The 15,288-nt window shown below is 43.4% G+C and overlaps 1 protein-coding gene across 2 annotated transcripts in view; it reads left to right on the top strand.

Annotated features, from left to right (window-relative positions):
* The first annotated feature begins 11,305 nt into the window (after positions 1-11,305).
* REEP1 (receptor accessory protein 1) overlaps positions 11,306-15,288 on the top strand; it is a 65,255-nt gene continuing 61,272 nt past the window's right edge. For both annotated transcript variants that reach the window (XM_021535723.2, XM_021535725.2), the window contains exon 1: positions 11,306-11,479. In XM_021535723.2, coding sequence (XP_021391398.1) covers positions 11,448-11,479 — 32 coding nt within the window. In that variant the 5' untranslated portion in view covers positions 11,306-11,447. The remainder of the gene's footprint in view (positions 11,480-15,288) is intronic.

A 15,288-nucleotide genomic window follows, 5' to 3' on the forward strand; every position in this document is an offset into this window, starting at 1 on the left:
AGATCTCTGCAACTCCACCCAGCCCAGGAGAAGGGGGCACTGGGCAGTTCTGGGGCCGGCTGGGCATTGGCACTGGTAATTATCTCACTCACTGTATTTGTCATTGTAAACAACTTTGTGATTTTCTACTCCTCTCTGTAAAGCTCTCTAAGTCAACTACATGTCAGTGAAACTTTAGAGTGTCTTTTCCCTGGTCTCTCTTCACAGCTGTCAGAGATTAATGGCTGCTCTCCAAACCTTGGGCTTTGATGGTAGAGGTTTGTGTCTAAAATTAAAACAGTGGTTCTAAAGCAGATTCCTAACTCCAGTGAAACTAGGAATTTCATCCACTGATTTAAGAGATCATATGTCAGCCCTGTCTTCTTTTAAGAGGAAGATTGCAATCTGTCCTGTCTCTTGTCTATTCTGAAAAGCATAAGAAGGTAAATTTGAACTTTTCCTGCTTCCCAATATCTACTGCCCTAAACAGTATAATTGCAGTTTTTTTTTCAAAAATGGAAGTGACCTTTTTCAGTTTCCGATGCAGAGGAACTTCTGCTCTGGCATATATTTCTATTGCTGCTTTTTACTCTTATTTCCTATACACAGTTTATCATATAATAAAATTTACATCTACAATTTTCTAATGAGAATATAAGAAACACAGCCAAGTTACTCCAGGCTGTCTCTGCTGCTCAACAAACTTTGACACATAAACACTGAGGAGTAGCTTAAAACCTGTACATTTACAGGTTGGGGTAACTGGAGACCGATTTGTTTCAAAAGAATGTAGGGAAATATTTGATGTGATTGAAATAATTATCAAGGCTGAAAATGATTTTATAAATGTGGTATTGGAAAAAAAAATTAGCAGATCATTGGAGGACTGGATTTTATCAGACATATATCAGGTGTTAAGCTCCCTGACTCACTCCATGAGATGATTAGCATTGTGCCTCTGGTTGCAGCAGAGGTTGGATGTATCTCACTTTGTATCACAAGTAGGTCACAATCTGCCAGAATAGAAAATATGCATTTAATGAACTTCATCCACCAGCAGGCATCTCATTGTCTAAGCCTACTCTGCAGAGAGTGAAGAGAAGCATCTCCAGAAGGAGATTAATACTAAAATAGATGTCTAGAATAAGTGGGACAAATTATCCCTCAGAGATGTCTGATCTTCCTCATTTGCAATAGAGGTCTCTAATTACTGACTGATGTTCTACCCTTTCTGCTAGAGTAAATGCTGAACTAGATGCAAACATGAAGAGGGGTGATGTCTGTGCTACTCTGGTTTACACATTGTTGCCCAAATTAGGCAGGCATTGAGGTTCTGGGGTTTTTTTTCTTTGTCAGAAGCTACTGCAATGAATGCTGGTATGGGGCACTAATGAGTTAATGAAGAGTACAGTGTATGCTCAGCTCTCACAGGTTTCCTGTGGTACAAGTGACCTTATGATCATTAGAAGAATAATGTCTATAGACAGGAATCACAGGAATTGGTTGTGGGTTTAAAGGATCTTTTAAAGAGGGAGAAAAATGAAAGTTTTGTTCTTCAAGTTCATTATTTTATCAGAGTATTTTAAAAACATATAATGTTTTTACACAAAGAATGCAAAATCATGACCCCAAGCTACAAAAAAACACATACAAATTTACAGATGGTTCAGAATATTTATATTTTACTATTCCATAGCAGTGTCTTAGACATGCTACAGTGCAAAGGAAAGTAGGCTTTTTTGCTCCCCAAATGTGTTTGTGTAAAGTCTTTCAAAGTCAGCAAAACGTAAGCAGTGAAAATGAAGCTTTAACTGACCATAGAAATGTTGCTTTTTAGGCAGCCTGTTAGCATGGGAGAACAGGATGTGCTGTGATTGTTAGGACTTTATGAGTAGGTTGTGCCAGCCTATGGCTCAAGGAATGCTGTGTTAAAGCACCTCTGGGAATAGTGCTGCTGGTTCACTGTGTGGAATCAGTGTTGTTACTTAACCTCTTTGCACTCACATATTCATCTCTGGGGTTAACAAATATTTACCCACCTTTGAAAGGTACTTTCAGTTCATCAGAAAAGTGCTGAATAAATACAGGGTAGTATTACCCTCATCAGCAGGTAATCCTGTTAATCTGACATACACTCTCTGTCCATGCTGAACATGTTCCATGCTACTTGATCATTGTAGTTAGATTAATGAAGGATAGTACAAAGATTAACTCTTAAGTAGTGGCTGCAGCTGCCCACCATGTGTGTTTACTAGACCCCAAAGCCAAGGCTTGAAATCCTCTTGCCTATAGTGAATAGAAGGAATGCACTTGACTTTTGCAGAACCAATTTTCTACCCAAAAGAACAATGTCTTCACCTAGGAGGTTGTAACCAACCTGTTGTACAGTGCTCTGATAGCTGCTGTGCTGCTGGCACCAGGGGAGACAGCTTCAGTGCTAAGACAGTGTCAGATCTCTGCACACCACACCAGTTTTACAAAGTTGTTGTAAGGGTAAAACTGTCTCATTTTTCACTGCACTGTTACTGCTACAGGTCACAGATTCATGTCTAGACTACTTTATAAAATATTATTGGAGATTAAGTCCTCCCCAGTGTAATGCAGATTCAAAGATGGCCCTGCTTTGAGCTGAAATTTGGACACAATGACCTCCATGGGCTACTTATAACTCAGTTGTTGTATAAAGTCAGGTGTAGCCTCAGCAGCAAGGAGCTTGGCATGAGCTGAAAATCATCCCCAGGGCTCTTGAGGAGATTCCTGTGTAGCTGCCTCAGAGTAAGCTCTGTGTTTCTACAGCAACACCTTTATCAGCAGCACCCTGACTGGTGTCAGGGTAGTTCTGGGAGGACTGTGTGATGTGCTGGCACACTTCCCTTGGAAGGTGTAGAGATACACCTTCACTGCTGTTGGCAGTGCTGGTCACTGGCTCTATTTCATTCATTTCAGTGGCACTTGGAGAATCTCTGGGCTCTTAGAGATCTGGAAAGTATTTTCAACAGAGGGTGGCTGGGCCAGTGTCTGAGGGAGAAGAAAGCACAGAAAACACTGCATCACCTGCATGCATTGCAATTATGAGTCTCTTACTGGAGTATGGATGGAGAACACGTGTTTGGAAATGCTTCATTTAGCAGCTTGAAAAGTTGGAACTTGCAGTTTTCTGACTGCAGACTGATATGGAAAATGGGGATTGAGCACAAATGCTATTTTGAAATGATGATGAAAATGGTGATCTTTTAAAGCAGTTTTCTATCACCTTTTTTTCTCTTTGTTAGAGTACATTGTGATATTGAAGCCTAGACTGCTAGGTCCAAATTTCCATTTTCAGGTGTAGCCTTTTCAAATGTTGTGTTAAGCAGATGTACTGGATCACTATTTGTGGAGAAAAACTATTGCTCTCTCAGTCAGGCATGCATGGCTCAGAAATGTGTTAGAATACTTTAAGCAGCTATATGAAGTGTTGGGAGCTCTCTAAATGCATTGCCCACTACACCCACTTTGACCTCTGTGAGGTGTAAGCAGGTACCAAGCCAAAGAAGCATTATCTGGTCTCATTAATAGTGGCATTAAAGTTGAGATATTGTAATGCTTTAGAAGGGAGTAAAGTCTGTAGGAATGAGGGGGCTCTATAAAAAGCCTGTAGAAGGTATAGAAGGTAACTTGAAAACTCTTATCACAATGGATGAAGTTTTCCTTTGTCTAGTTTTTTTTTTTTTTTTTTTTTTTTTCTTTGAAGCCTCTAATTGTTTAGTTAGGATCCTGGGTTTTTTTTCTGTTTCCATTTTGGAACGTAGCCTTTTTTGTCCCTGGAAGACAATTAATTTTAATGCCTACTGCCACATAATGAGAGAGAGAGAAGCAGGATGATGCTGCAAGTTTTTCATGTATCCTGACTGCAGAGAAAAAATTTAGTTATATAACTTGTCCATAAAAAGAATCCTCTTTTCCCTATCACTCTTTTTATTTTTTCCAGAAAGGAATAAAACTGAAAGTAGCTTAGTGTGGTGGAATTTCATGTTTATGAATATACAGTTTATGAGAGTTAGTGTCTTTAATATGCTCTGTGCTCTGACACTCAGCATTTCTCTTTGTAACTGAGGACAAAACAGTTACAAGGCAGTGAGTGGTTTGCATGCCTTGAGAGGAGCAGAACAAGACACACATGGGGGATGCAGGTGGATTCTGGTGTATGGGAGGAAGAGAAAAATCCTGGCAGAAGTCTGAGAAAACCCCTGGAGAAATGAGTGCATTCACAGCGAGATTGCTGCTCACCTGCAAGTACCTCTGAGCAGCTCCTATGGGAAGCATCTTTGCCAGCTGTGCCAGGGCAGCTCATTTTCATCTGCCTCCCTCGGGGCTCTATGCAGAATTGAAACCATATCCTGGTTTGTGCTGGGATTTAAACTGATCTGGAAGGTCAACAGCAGCCTTTTAGTAAAACTTATAATTAAGTAGGATTTATACAGTTATTAAAACATGTTTTTATGCTGCCATACTAGCCTAGTAATTGCTTGGGTGATTTCATCTATGTACAGGATTTCATCTATGTACAGGCTAAACAGAATAGTGCCTGTGATACCAAAGTAGTTGGTTGAAGGTAATTCAGCAAGGGATGGTGAAGAAGCCCACTTGTTTTCCTCTCTTATTGCCTTCAGTTCTTTTATTACATCAGTCTGTGAAGACAGTTTCTAGAAACTGCTAAGACCAGTCTGCAGCATTCTCCTGACATAGTTAGGGCTATGGATAGCCTCCTGCACATTCCTTCTCTGTTTCTTTTGAAGGAAACCTCTGTTCTGGTCATCAGAGGGGCCCCTTTTGTTATTTACAGCTTCTTGTTATCATTTGCATTCCTGTTTGCATGGTGTGGCGCCTCAGTGAAACCTCAAGGCCGTGCACTGACCCTATTTCAATATCTCTCTTGAGTAAACGTCATATTCACACTAACACTTAATTGCCTGCCTCCTTTCTCTCTGTGTCTCCTTTAAGGTCAAGAACATGGTCAAGTCATCCTTCAGCACATTCACTATTGTTATTGTTGTTAAACACTGTGCAGTAATAAAATTCAGAACAATCCATCCTTCCAAAGCAAGAATGTAAGGACTGACCCACTGGATCAAACCAAAGCCATGTACATCTCAGTATCTCCTTCCTGGAGGTAGCTGATAATAAGGGCCTAGAGACACAAATTTGAAGAGAAATTTGAGCAAATCTGAAGAGAAACTTTCCCTAGTCTTGACTCAGTGTGCATCATCCATAGAAGCTTGCCATGACTATTACATGTCCTGTTTTAAAGCTAAGATAGACTTGATCTTCACACTGGTTTCAAGTTTTGACAGTATGCCTTATTACTCAAAGTCACTATTGAAAGATTTTTGGGTTGGTTTGTGTTGTTGGTGTTTGGGGTGGGTTTTTTGCTTATATGTGTGTGGGGAGGGGGGGTTATTGAACTGCTTCCATTCTTTTTACATTTCAGTTGTACACTGTCCACAGCAGGGTGTTTAGGAGGTAAACAGTGACAGGTAGCAGCTAACAAGGAGCAAGGGATCTAACCCGAGTGTCAGAAATACTGTAATAACTATGGTAATTTATTAATGCCTTTATTGACTTTTAAGATTGAAAAAGTAATTCCCAGTCTAAAATACCCTTTCATCAATTTATAAAATGCTGTAAATCAAGCAGTTCTTTGTTCCTTATGTGTCCCTTTTATCTCAGGATATTCTATGATTCTAGGATTCTGTATAATGGAAAACATGCTGAACTAGGATAATTTTTCATGGAGCTGGAGGGTCTGCAGATACCTCAGAACCACTAATGAGTTAATATAAAACACATGGGTTTATTCCAAGGCAAAGGAAGCATCTTGTAGCATGTAAGTTACATGTAGCAGGACACAGTTACAGAAGAGGATATGGAAAGCAAAGAACAGACTTCTCAGACTTTTGATGCACAACCTGAGGTATTCAGAGCTTAATATCTGAGATACTGAGTATCAGTGGCTAAGCTCTGGGCTGCAGAGTTTTGTATTTGGATAACTGGGGCTAAGCCCTCCCATTTTGTTTACCTAAAGCCAAATGATACATTCAGACATGCTTCTCTCCATGTTTTCCCCAAGCTCTGGTAGTGAGTCACTGAAATCAAGAGTGTTTCTCAGAAATTGCAGTTCCCAGTGCAAATGCCAGACCACAGCACTTTTGAGACAAAATAAGCATTTCTTAATCTCTCTTTGCTAATGACCATAGCTCTGAAGCAGTTAATTCAATAATAAAGATGAAAATAGCAGCCAGGAAATGTTGAATGTCTCCCCATGCTGTAACAATTCTCCCGCGTGGGTAGGATTAACCTTTTCCTGTCTACTCCATATTTGTTAGTAAAGCTGTCATTTCAGAAATGGGTTTTTTTCATTACTGTGTTCAGGAGATGCATTCTTCTTGGATTTTCACTCTAATTGTCCATGTTACACACATTAAGTTTTCATTTATTTGTTTCTTTTGTTTTGCTTCCCAAATAGAAGTCAAGAGATAAATGCAAGGAATCATCTATTCTATTCCAGTGGGTGGAACACCAAACATTTCTTTCAAGAGTCTGAATATATTTATCTATATATGTGAGTGTGTGTGTCTTCCTTCATTTTCTTTCAAGAGGCTGAATATATTTATCTGTTTGTGTGTGTGTGCATTCCTTGATGGGATACAGACAATTTATTCCTGATCAAACTTTCTTCTCCTGATCCTTTTTAGGTGCTGTAACAACACTTCATGATATATGTGTGCACTATGGTTATGTGTATTTTGTTTATTTTATATTAATTTTTGGTTTTGCCACATGAACTTCAGCACCCAACTATCACAGGTTTTCTGTCTGATACTTTTCTCTATTCCTGGGTACATTTCTTGGCTGGGTTGTCTGCACTTCAGCTGTTCTTAAATGCCTCAGTGTAGGTTTGATTCATTGGAGGACATAAGAGTTGCCTGCACTTGCTGCTTCCTGACCTTTTCTGGATTTGGTAACAGAGTGCTCTGTGCATGTATGTCAGTGACGCTTTTGTTCTAAGCAGCCCTGGCTTGGCAGTTGTTGTTCAGCTGTGAGGCAGAGATCCCCTTTCCCTGGAGCAGAGAGGAATGACTCTGATTATAGTAGAGCTGTTGAGGGGTCTGACTTTTCCGTGGCTGTGAACTTCTCGGAAAAAGTAGTTGCTAGGAGAAGACTACATAGTATTTACAGCAAGGGTGGTGGCTCTGCCTTCAGTAACAGAGCTGATTTATTTTAGAATTTGAGAAACAGAAATCAGACCATCTAATGGTGCAATCTTTGTAGGGTTTTCCACTGCCAAATCTTCTAGTGCTTAAGCAGCTTCAAAATGTTCCAGGAGCATTGGATGGCATTTCTGCTGAGCTGGCTGTATAAATTAATTCATATCTGTTCCTACGCTTTAACTCTTCTTCTGTTTTTTTGGGAGTCTTCTTAAACAAGAAGACTCGGTTTGGTTTGGTTTTTTATAGACTGGATGAGGTAGTTTAACAGCAAAGTGAAGACTCTCTTGAAGCAAAGCCTCTTTCTAGGATGCTTGGGATGTCACATGCAGAGCTCATAGGTACAGAACTGTGTGACTTGTCCTAAGACACAGCCCATGAGGAGTAGGTAGGGGGCATTGTCACCCTTCCGCTGGTGACTCAGTGGAGCTGGATTTCTCTCCTTCACCCTCTGTTTACCAAACAGATGTTTCAGTAAAGCTCTCTGCATTCACAGTCAAGCTCCTTAGGTTTGCCATCACCAGACTACCTTGTTATCTGTGTACATTTGGGGCTTAAGATCAGTCCTCAGGTAGTGATTGTGCCAGCTGTGTACAAAGCAGCAGCACAAGAAGGGTCCATGTCCTGCTTACCCCTGCCAAAGATTGCTTCCAGCCAGAAAAAAAAATTCCTCTAACCTTTTTGAGGTTTGCTGCCCAGAAAAGAGCAGTGGGGTCAGCAGCAATGGCAACTGGCAGGAGTTGCAGTGAACATGGTGAGATGGAAGAGGCTGGAAGGAGGCAAGAGTGAAAGAAGTTGATCAGTAGTTAACTCATGTAAGCATGAGTTAACTATTAAGAGTAAACAAATATTAATCACAAGCCTAAGAAGCAGGATGCGCCTTAGTCTTGTCAAGATAAGCAGAATTCACCTTACCAAGATAAGAGAAACAAAACCTACTGTCAGCAGAAAATGCTGAGCCAGCCAGCAAAGGACTGCCCATGCTTCAGAAAGAAAGGTGAAAAGGGCAGAGGGAGGAAGACTGCCGGCCTTCATTGGAACTTGGAGCCTTCCTCAGTTCGACCACCAGAGTACACTGTGCTTGTGTGTCACATATGCTAATGCTGTTAATGATTTCTGAAAAGTAATTTGTATAACCACTCCTATCCCAAGGAATGTAATGAATATGCATGAATTTAACCATAAATTGTGCTGTGTGAAAGTGCTGGATGTACTTGCTGGGAGGAGCGATCCCCCAAATACCCACCTCACTGAGTTAGTCTCTGAGTTGACTCTTAGCTCAATGTTGGAGCAAATCAAGAGGACACGAGGCTGAGTTATGATTTGAGCACTAAAACATTTTGCTGCAGCTCTGGGTGTTGTCCTCTGTATTATCTGTCTTTATGATCCAGTATCTTCTCTTGTTGATCCAGGAAATATGCAGCAAGTACTAAGTGGCAAGTTTTATGTACTTTGGTGATAACACAAATATTCTTGCAGAGAGATCTGTGCCTTGTACTTGATAATATCCCATCATTAACTGTAACAATGTTGTGGATTGTCTGCCAACATGCAGTCTAAAAGCTCTCACTAAATAATCCTGACATAGTAAAAATCTCGGATAACAGATTTCCAAGTACTTATTTGGCTACAATATACAAGCAAGACAGCCACAGGATGATTCACTGCTTTAAGAATTCGGGCTGGATGACCTAATGGCTTCTTTTGGAGAGAAGGCAGTTCTCACTTAGAGCAAGCATGCCTGGAGAAGACAGCTAATTTACACTCGCTTACTGCAGCTCACCTCCCAGCCCTGCCTTTGTGGTGTTGTACAGCGGTCAGCGCTGGCTGGAGCGCTGCTGCTGCTCTGGGCGCTTACAGTCCCTGAGGACAGAGCTGCGCTGGCCCCATGCTGCCGCTGCGGCTCGCAATTGGGAATTGCCGGAATTGGGACGCTGGGAGCAGAAGCGCTGCCGCAGCCCTACAGGGCCCAGCGCGGGGTGGAAGTTCCCTCTGCTGGAGGAACAAACCCACTGCGGCCAGCGGAGCGCGGCGGCCGTGAGCATCCTCCCCGAAACCTGATTTCTACAGGTGCTGCACGTTAATAACTTTAATTACGTGTCTCTCTGTGCCTGCAGCTTTACCCGAAGGCAATGAGTTGTTGGTCTGATTGTCCCTCAACGTATTGGTTTTCTGGGGATCAGATCCAGAGAGCCAACATTAAAAAAAAAAGGTGATCCTATTATAGAGGACTTTTGATCTAAGCAGAAGAAAGGTGAGGTGTAACGCCAGGCTGGATGGGGCTCTGAGCAATCTAGTCTTGTGGGAGGTGTTCTTTCCCATGGCAGGGAGTTGGAATGAGATGACTTTTAAGTTCTCTTTCAACCAAACCATTCTATGATAAGGGCTGGATACTGTGGACAGGGCCGTGAGGATGTCTGTGGTAGCCTGGGACTAGACAAGTCTGTGATCAGCTCCTAGAATTGCTGTTATAAATGAAAGCTCCAATTTATTAATTAAAGAAGATCTATTAAATGGTCAAAATATAAATTTAGAGAATAACAACGAAAAGCCACTATCAAAAAAGAGGTCAGTGCCGAGCCCAGGTATTGGTGCTGGGTGAGACACAGGTTTGACCACTGCAGCAGAGGGTCCTCTGTGCTTCACACCAACTGTCCTGTCTGACCGATTTTTATATGGTTTTTCTTGCCCGAGGCAGAGTCCCTTTTCTTCCTTTTTGGACTGCACGTATTCATGTGGAGTTCTTTTCTCTGTGGCAAATTGAACAAAACATGTCCGGACGGTGATGAGCACCCATGATCGCATTCCCGGAATTTGGTATTAAACTGTATCTCCCTGATAGCTCTGGCTATCTCAGTCTCGGATATTTATCGTGTATTCATCATTCGGGTGTTCCTCGGACTACCTTGATGGATGATCCATCTCCGGGCTGGCCATGTTCATTTGCTTGTGAATGGAGTCCTCCCTCCTTTGTCCAGGTGGTTTCGACATTGTTACAATTCCTGTTACTGGCTTGTGCGTTTTAAAAACTTCTTATAAGAGTATATGTTAACAGTACATAACTATAAACCATACGACAATTTTATTTGCACGAATTATCATATACACATATAACAACTGCTGCCTCTGGTTTGAAGCGTTCAGTCTCTCCTTGCAAGAGTTCTTCCCAGGTTACTCACAATGCATGAGAGATTTTCAGCATCTTTAAGCTATGCTGTCTCAGAATGATGGGGGCATTTTGCGGCAGATGCCCAGTCTTCAGAAAGAACAATGTGGCATGGACGTGAAGATCCTGCCAGGGACAGGGGTGGCTGGAGCTCTGGACCTAATGCCAGAAACAGGCCAACTGCTCCACAGACCAACCTCCAAGTAAAACTTGGGGCTGTTCTGGTGGCAAACTCTAGATTACTAAAAGACAAAAAACCTCATCATGTATTGCCATGGGCATGAGTGCTTCCAGTAGAAGGGGAAAACCAAAGCAGGGGGGATAATTTCAGGCAATCTAACCAAATTTGGCACGCGTCAGTGAAAGAAAGGAAAAGAATTCAAAGGAAACTTAAAGAGAACAACCTGGAGGTCAAGGCAACATATGTTGTTTTGTGTGTGGGCAGCTGTTCCTCATGGAAATTGGACTTGACAGCCGTGAGACTTGCTAATGAAAAGTGATGTCGAGGAGAGATTCCTGCTTGTCATCACTGATGATGATGGGAATTTACCTGGATCCCGTGGCCAATACCTTTGTCCGTTGTGGCTGGACACTTAGGGGGGTGTGGAAAAACGGGGAAATCCTTCTCTTTCTATTACTCAAAGACACCCCTCGACCCCGAGCCTTAGCTTTGCCTTTCCTTTGATGTGAACAGTCCGTAGGGTTTCCTTCGCGCTCCAGAAGCGCCCTCATACCTGCGCGGTGCCGCGGCTGGGGCAGGGACCCGTTCCGCACGCCAGATCTCCGCGCACACCGCGGGCTGTCGGGCTGGGGAGCCCGGCGGGCGCGGGGGGCTCCTCCTCCTGCCGCGGGGGGCGGCTGCGGGCCCTGCCCAGCGTGGGCGGCCGGGCCCGGCTGCGCGGCTGCGGGCGGCGCCGCCAGTGAGGCTGCGCTGAGGCTGCGGGGCCGGATGGCCGAGCCGCCCGCCCCGCGCACTCGGGCGGCGGCCGGCAGCGGGCGAGGACACCGGGCGAGCCCTCCCTGCCGGGAGAGCCAGCCCTGCGCACGGCAGCGCCATGGTCTCATGGATCATCTCCAGGCTAGTGGTGTGAGTAGCTGCCGCCCGGCACCTGCAGCGCGTCCGCGTGTTGTGCGTGTGCGCGGCGTCCGCGCTGCCTCGCCCCTGCTGTGGATACCGGGCTAAATTTAGCGGGTTGTTGTCGGGGGGTTTGGCAGGAGGTAGGTGGGTCAGATGGGATTTTACAGCATGAGAAAATCACCGGGGTGGTGAAGGGGAAAGCGCTGCCGCGCCGTACAGCGCAAGGTGACAGGGGAGAAACAGCGAGTGACATCGCCCGGCGCTCGGCGATGGACGGGCTCGGGGTCCGGAGGGGAGATGGAGCATCCACGGGTGGGAAAATGGATTTGGGCAGCGGCGCTTTGTTACCGGGCTCGGCGAGGCTGGGGGCTCGCGAGGGGGCGTGGGAGAGGCGGCCGCGGGGTCTCCCAGCCGCCGCCGCCGCTTTCTTCTGTCTGTTTTGCGAAAGAAATACCAAATATTCCCTTCCTCTCTGCGACTTGCCGCTCATCCTCTCGAAAGACGATCTCGCTCTCCCTTTAACCTGTCAGCCTGGAGGAAGAAGCGTGTGGCTCTTTGCACTTGTCCTACAGCTTTTCCATGGCTGAAACTGCTCTAGGTGGGAATACATGTAAAAATTCCCTGCAAATTTTTCACAGGCAACAGGGGAAAACGGAGCAAGCTCAAGGTATATGTTTATCTGCCCCATCTGGGAAGAGTATTAGGGAGAAAAAGGCATTTTTGATGCCATTTGGGAAATTCCTGGAGGAGGGAGATTACAGTCTTAAGGTGGGGCAGCAGGATGGCTGATCTCCCTTCTGGAAATGTGTCTGGGGAAGGCTAATATATGGCATCAGATAAATAATTTGCCAGTTTTCTTCATCATATGCATACAGATGCATCTCCTGCAGATTCAGGAGGGCATCTGTTGTGCTCTTAAGTTATTTTAGAGCGTCTGCGAGGGCCTGTCACTTTCTTTGTCTGAAAGAAACGTGCCATGATGTTGCACTATCAGCATGTTTCCAGAAAAGCATTTGCAAGGACTCTTTTGCCATATAAGATGAAATATCAAAAGGAAAACTCACCTTCAGCTTAGTTATGTTACTGTATCAGTAAGACATTAAGTGTCAGATATGAAGATTTTAGGGGGCTCTAGAGTTGAATTTAGTCCCTGCAGGTCTGTCATCTGGATTCAGCTGTAGCTAGCCATTATTTGGCTTGCACTTCATTCTGGGAAAGAGTGTTAAATATTTAAAAGTTTTAATTTTAATAGTATAACCGTGCAGATATCTCTGCCAGCAATGTGAGACATAGCATGCATTGTCTAAGGCAGCTTTTCTTTCTTCTCTACTAGACTAATTTCCACTTTGAAAAAACCCACATTACCATGTAACCCAGCTAATCCTAAAGAACAAAGAATGTCTACGGAGACATTGGTAGTTTAACTTACTTGTCTCAGCACATGCACATCTACACAGATGATTTCATCTAAGACACATGGACTGGGTAAAAATCTGATAGGGGCAGGACCTGAGCAGTTGACCAGTCAGGTAATTAGCTGAGCACACAGACCTTCCTGTTCTCTTCAGTGTTATCTGAATAACATGTCACAGCATGGAGTCAGTTGTGCAGAGGGCAGTACCAGTTATTTGTTATGCTGCATTTTCAGTAGCAAATAATGAATATGCAGTGTAAATATTTAGTAGTCATAATAAGTAAGAATTTTGCAAGGAAACCTAGGGCAAGCCATGCTTCGTCACCACTGTCTTTCCATTACTTAGTGTACATCCATCCTTTAAGAATATTTTGCACCAGGAAGTGCTGGTTTGTTATGATCCCAGTAATAAACTTGGGCTCTTTAGAGTATTTCTTAAAACACCATTTGCTAGAGGTAGCATTGCATTAAAAAAAGAGGAGGGTATAAATAATCTTACATTCCATCAGATCCCAGAAAGCCCAAGGTGTCTGACATGGAGGAGCCCTCCAGTTTGCTGCAGCACACCATGCAGATCTGCCTGTGGAAAGGTTCCCTTACACATTTATCTTTCCAACTCTCAGAGCATTTTCTTTTTATTTCTAAAGATATTTCCATTCATCACTCCTATTGCCAGATGAAAAGGATGTTCACAAGAGGGCTTGTTGCTACACTTGGATGAAGACAAAGATGGGCAGGTGGTTCAGTGTCAGGTGATGAGCAAGTTGCTCCTGCATCCGAGAGGTTTGTGCATCCCACCACAGGCAGACAGCCATCACACCCCTGCAGCACAGCACAGACCTGCACCCATTCACAGTAACTGGGAGCTGGATTCCTGACTCCTTGGTGTACAGTGGTCTTCAAATTAGGATCACGGCAAAGATTTAATCTATCTAATCCAGTTTCCCCATCTCATTATGAATCACTAGTTGATTCATCAGTAGGGATAGCTGTGGTTAAGTAGAATGGCCACCTGGTTGGGCTTTTTTCCCCTCTGCTTGTGCCTATGTAGTTGTTTTTTCATTAAATCTTATTAACTGGTAAGGATTATGAATAAAGTGGTGTGGTGTGGTTTAATCACATTGTGAATGTTGATTTGTGCTCTTATGACTTCTGCTGACCTCCACAGGGGCTATGTCTGATATGACTCAGCTAACAGAAAGGGCTTTAAATAAAAAGTAAGCCTTTGCTTTGTCTCTTTGGTGCTTTGCTGCTTCCACTGTCTCTGATTTGGTTGTTACTGGTTCTGTCCTGGCATTTTCTATTTCTAAAACATTGAAGGAGAAGAATATATGAGCACTTCTCATTTTTTTCAGCCAGAAGTCAGACAACTCACTGCAAACCTTCTCTTACCTCATTTCACCTTTAGTGTTTGGGCTTTGTGTCCAGAGTGCTGGCTGGTTCTGTCTGCCTGCAGAGTTGTGTGCTGGGAACCCTCAGAAGAGAAATGATGCATTCAGAGCAGCATCTCTGCCATAGCTGTGTGTTGAAGTCAAGGATATTATGTTCAGGATCTGCCCTAGGTACTGTAAAAATGTGAAACAAAAAGACAATCGTGTCCCTGGATGTCTTTTTCCTCTAAGAGCTCAATTCTCATTCTCCTGTGGTACTATTCCCAGGTAGCTTTTTCACTCATCTCAGTGAGAACAAAATTGGGATATTTCTTTTCTCATGACGGTGGATTACAGATTACTTTTCCACCAAGGGATGCCTGTGATCATTGGAATTGTAATTGTTGCATCTTGGTGTGACTTGTTCCTATGTCTCTCACAATAACTGGAGTGGGATAACATCATTATTTCTGGGTTAATTACAGGTTTTTTTATTCTTCACCTCTGAGTACATCTCAAAGGACATCCTGGAGCACCTGTATCTCAGTTTCCTCTTCTGTGAAGTGTAATGAACTGTTGTGAATTTATCTTCCCTGAGGCAGACCAGAAGGGACCATTGGTCTGTTTTACCACCTACAGGCTATTGCTATTCATTTCAAAGGAGATTCAATTTACCTCCAAAGGTAGAGGCCTCTCTAGGAGAAGGACTTGTGATCTCTCTTTGTTATTGCAGACCAGTTCAGCTACAGTGCACAGTTCTGGCAATCCTGGATAGCTGCTTTTGGCTGTTGTCTATAGGCCCATTGAAGTTAAAAGTGGTGTATATAAATACAGCCTATTGTGTTGGCATGGGAATACTGTCCTTTCTCAGAAACATGAAACTTGGTTTATGTGCTTGGGATCACACAGAACAGACATAAAAGGTTTTCACTCCCATTCTGAAAGTTAGAAACATCACAATGCCTGTTGAAAGAATTTCAATCTGGAACACGTGGAAGAGGAAGGAAATGTCAGTAAAAATGAGGTTGGGTTAG

The sequence above is a fragment of the Lonchura striata genome, chromosome 4 (genome assembly GCF_046129695.1).
Source record: "Lonchura striata isolate bLonStr1 chromosome 4, bLonStr1.mat, whole genome shotgun sequence".
NCBI classification, from domain to species: Eukaryota; Metazoa; Chordata; class Aves; order Passeriformes; family Estrildidae; genus Lonchura; species Lonchura striata.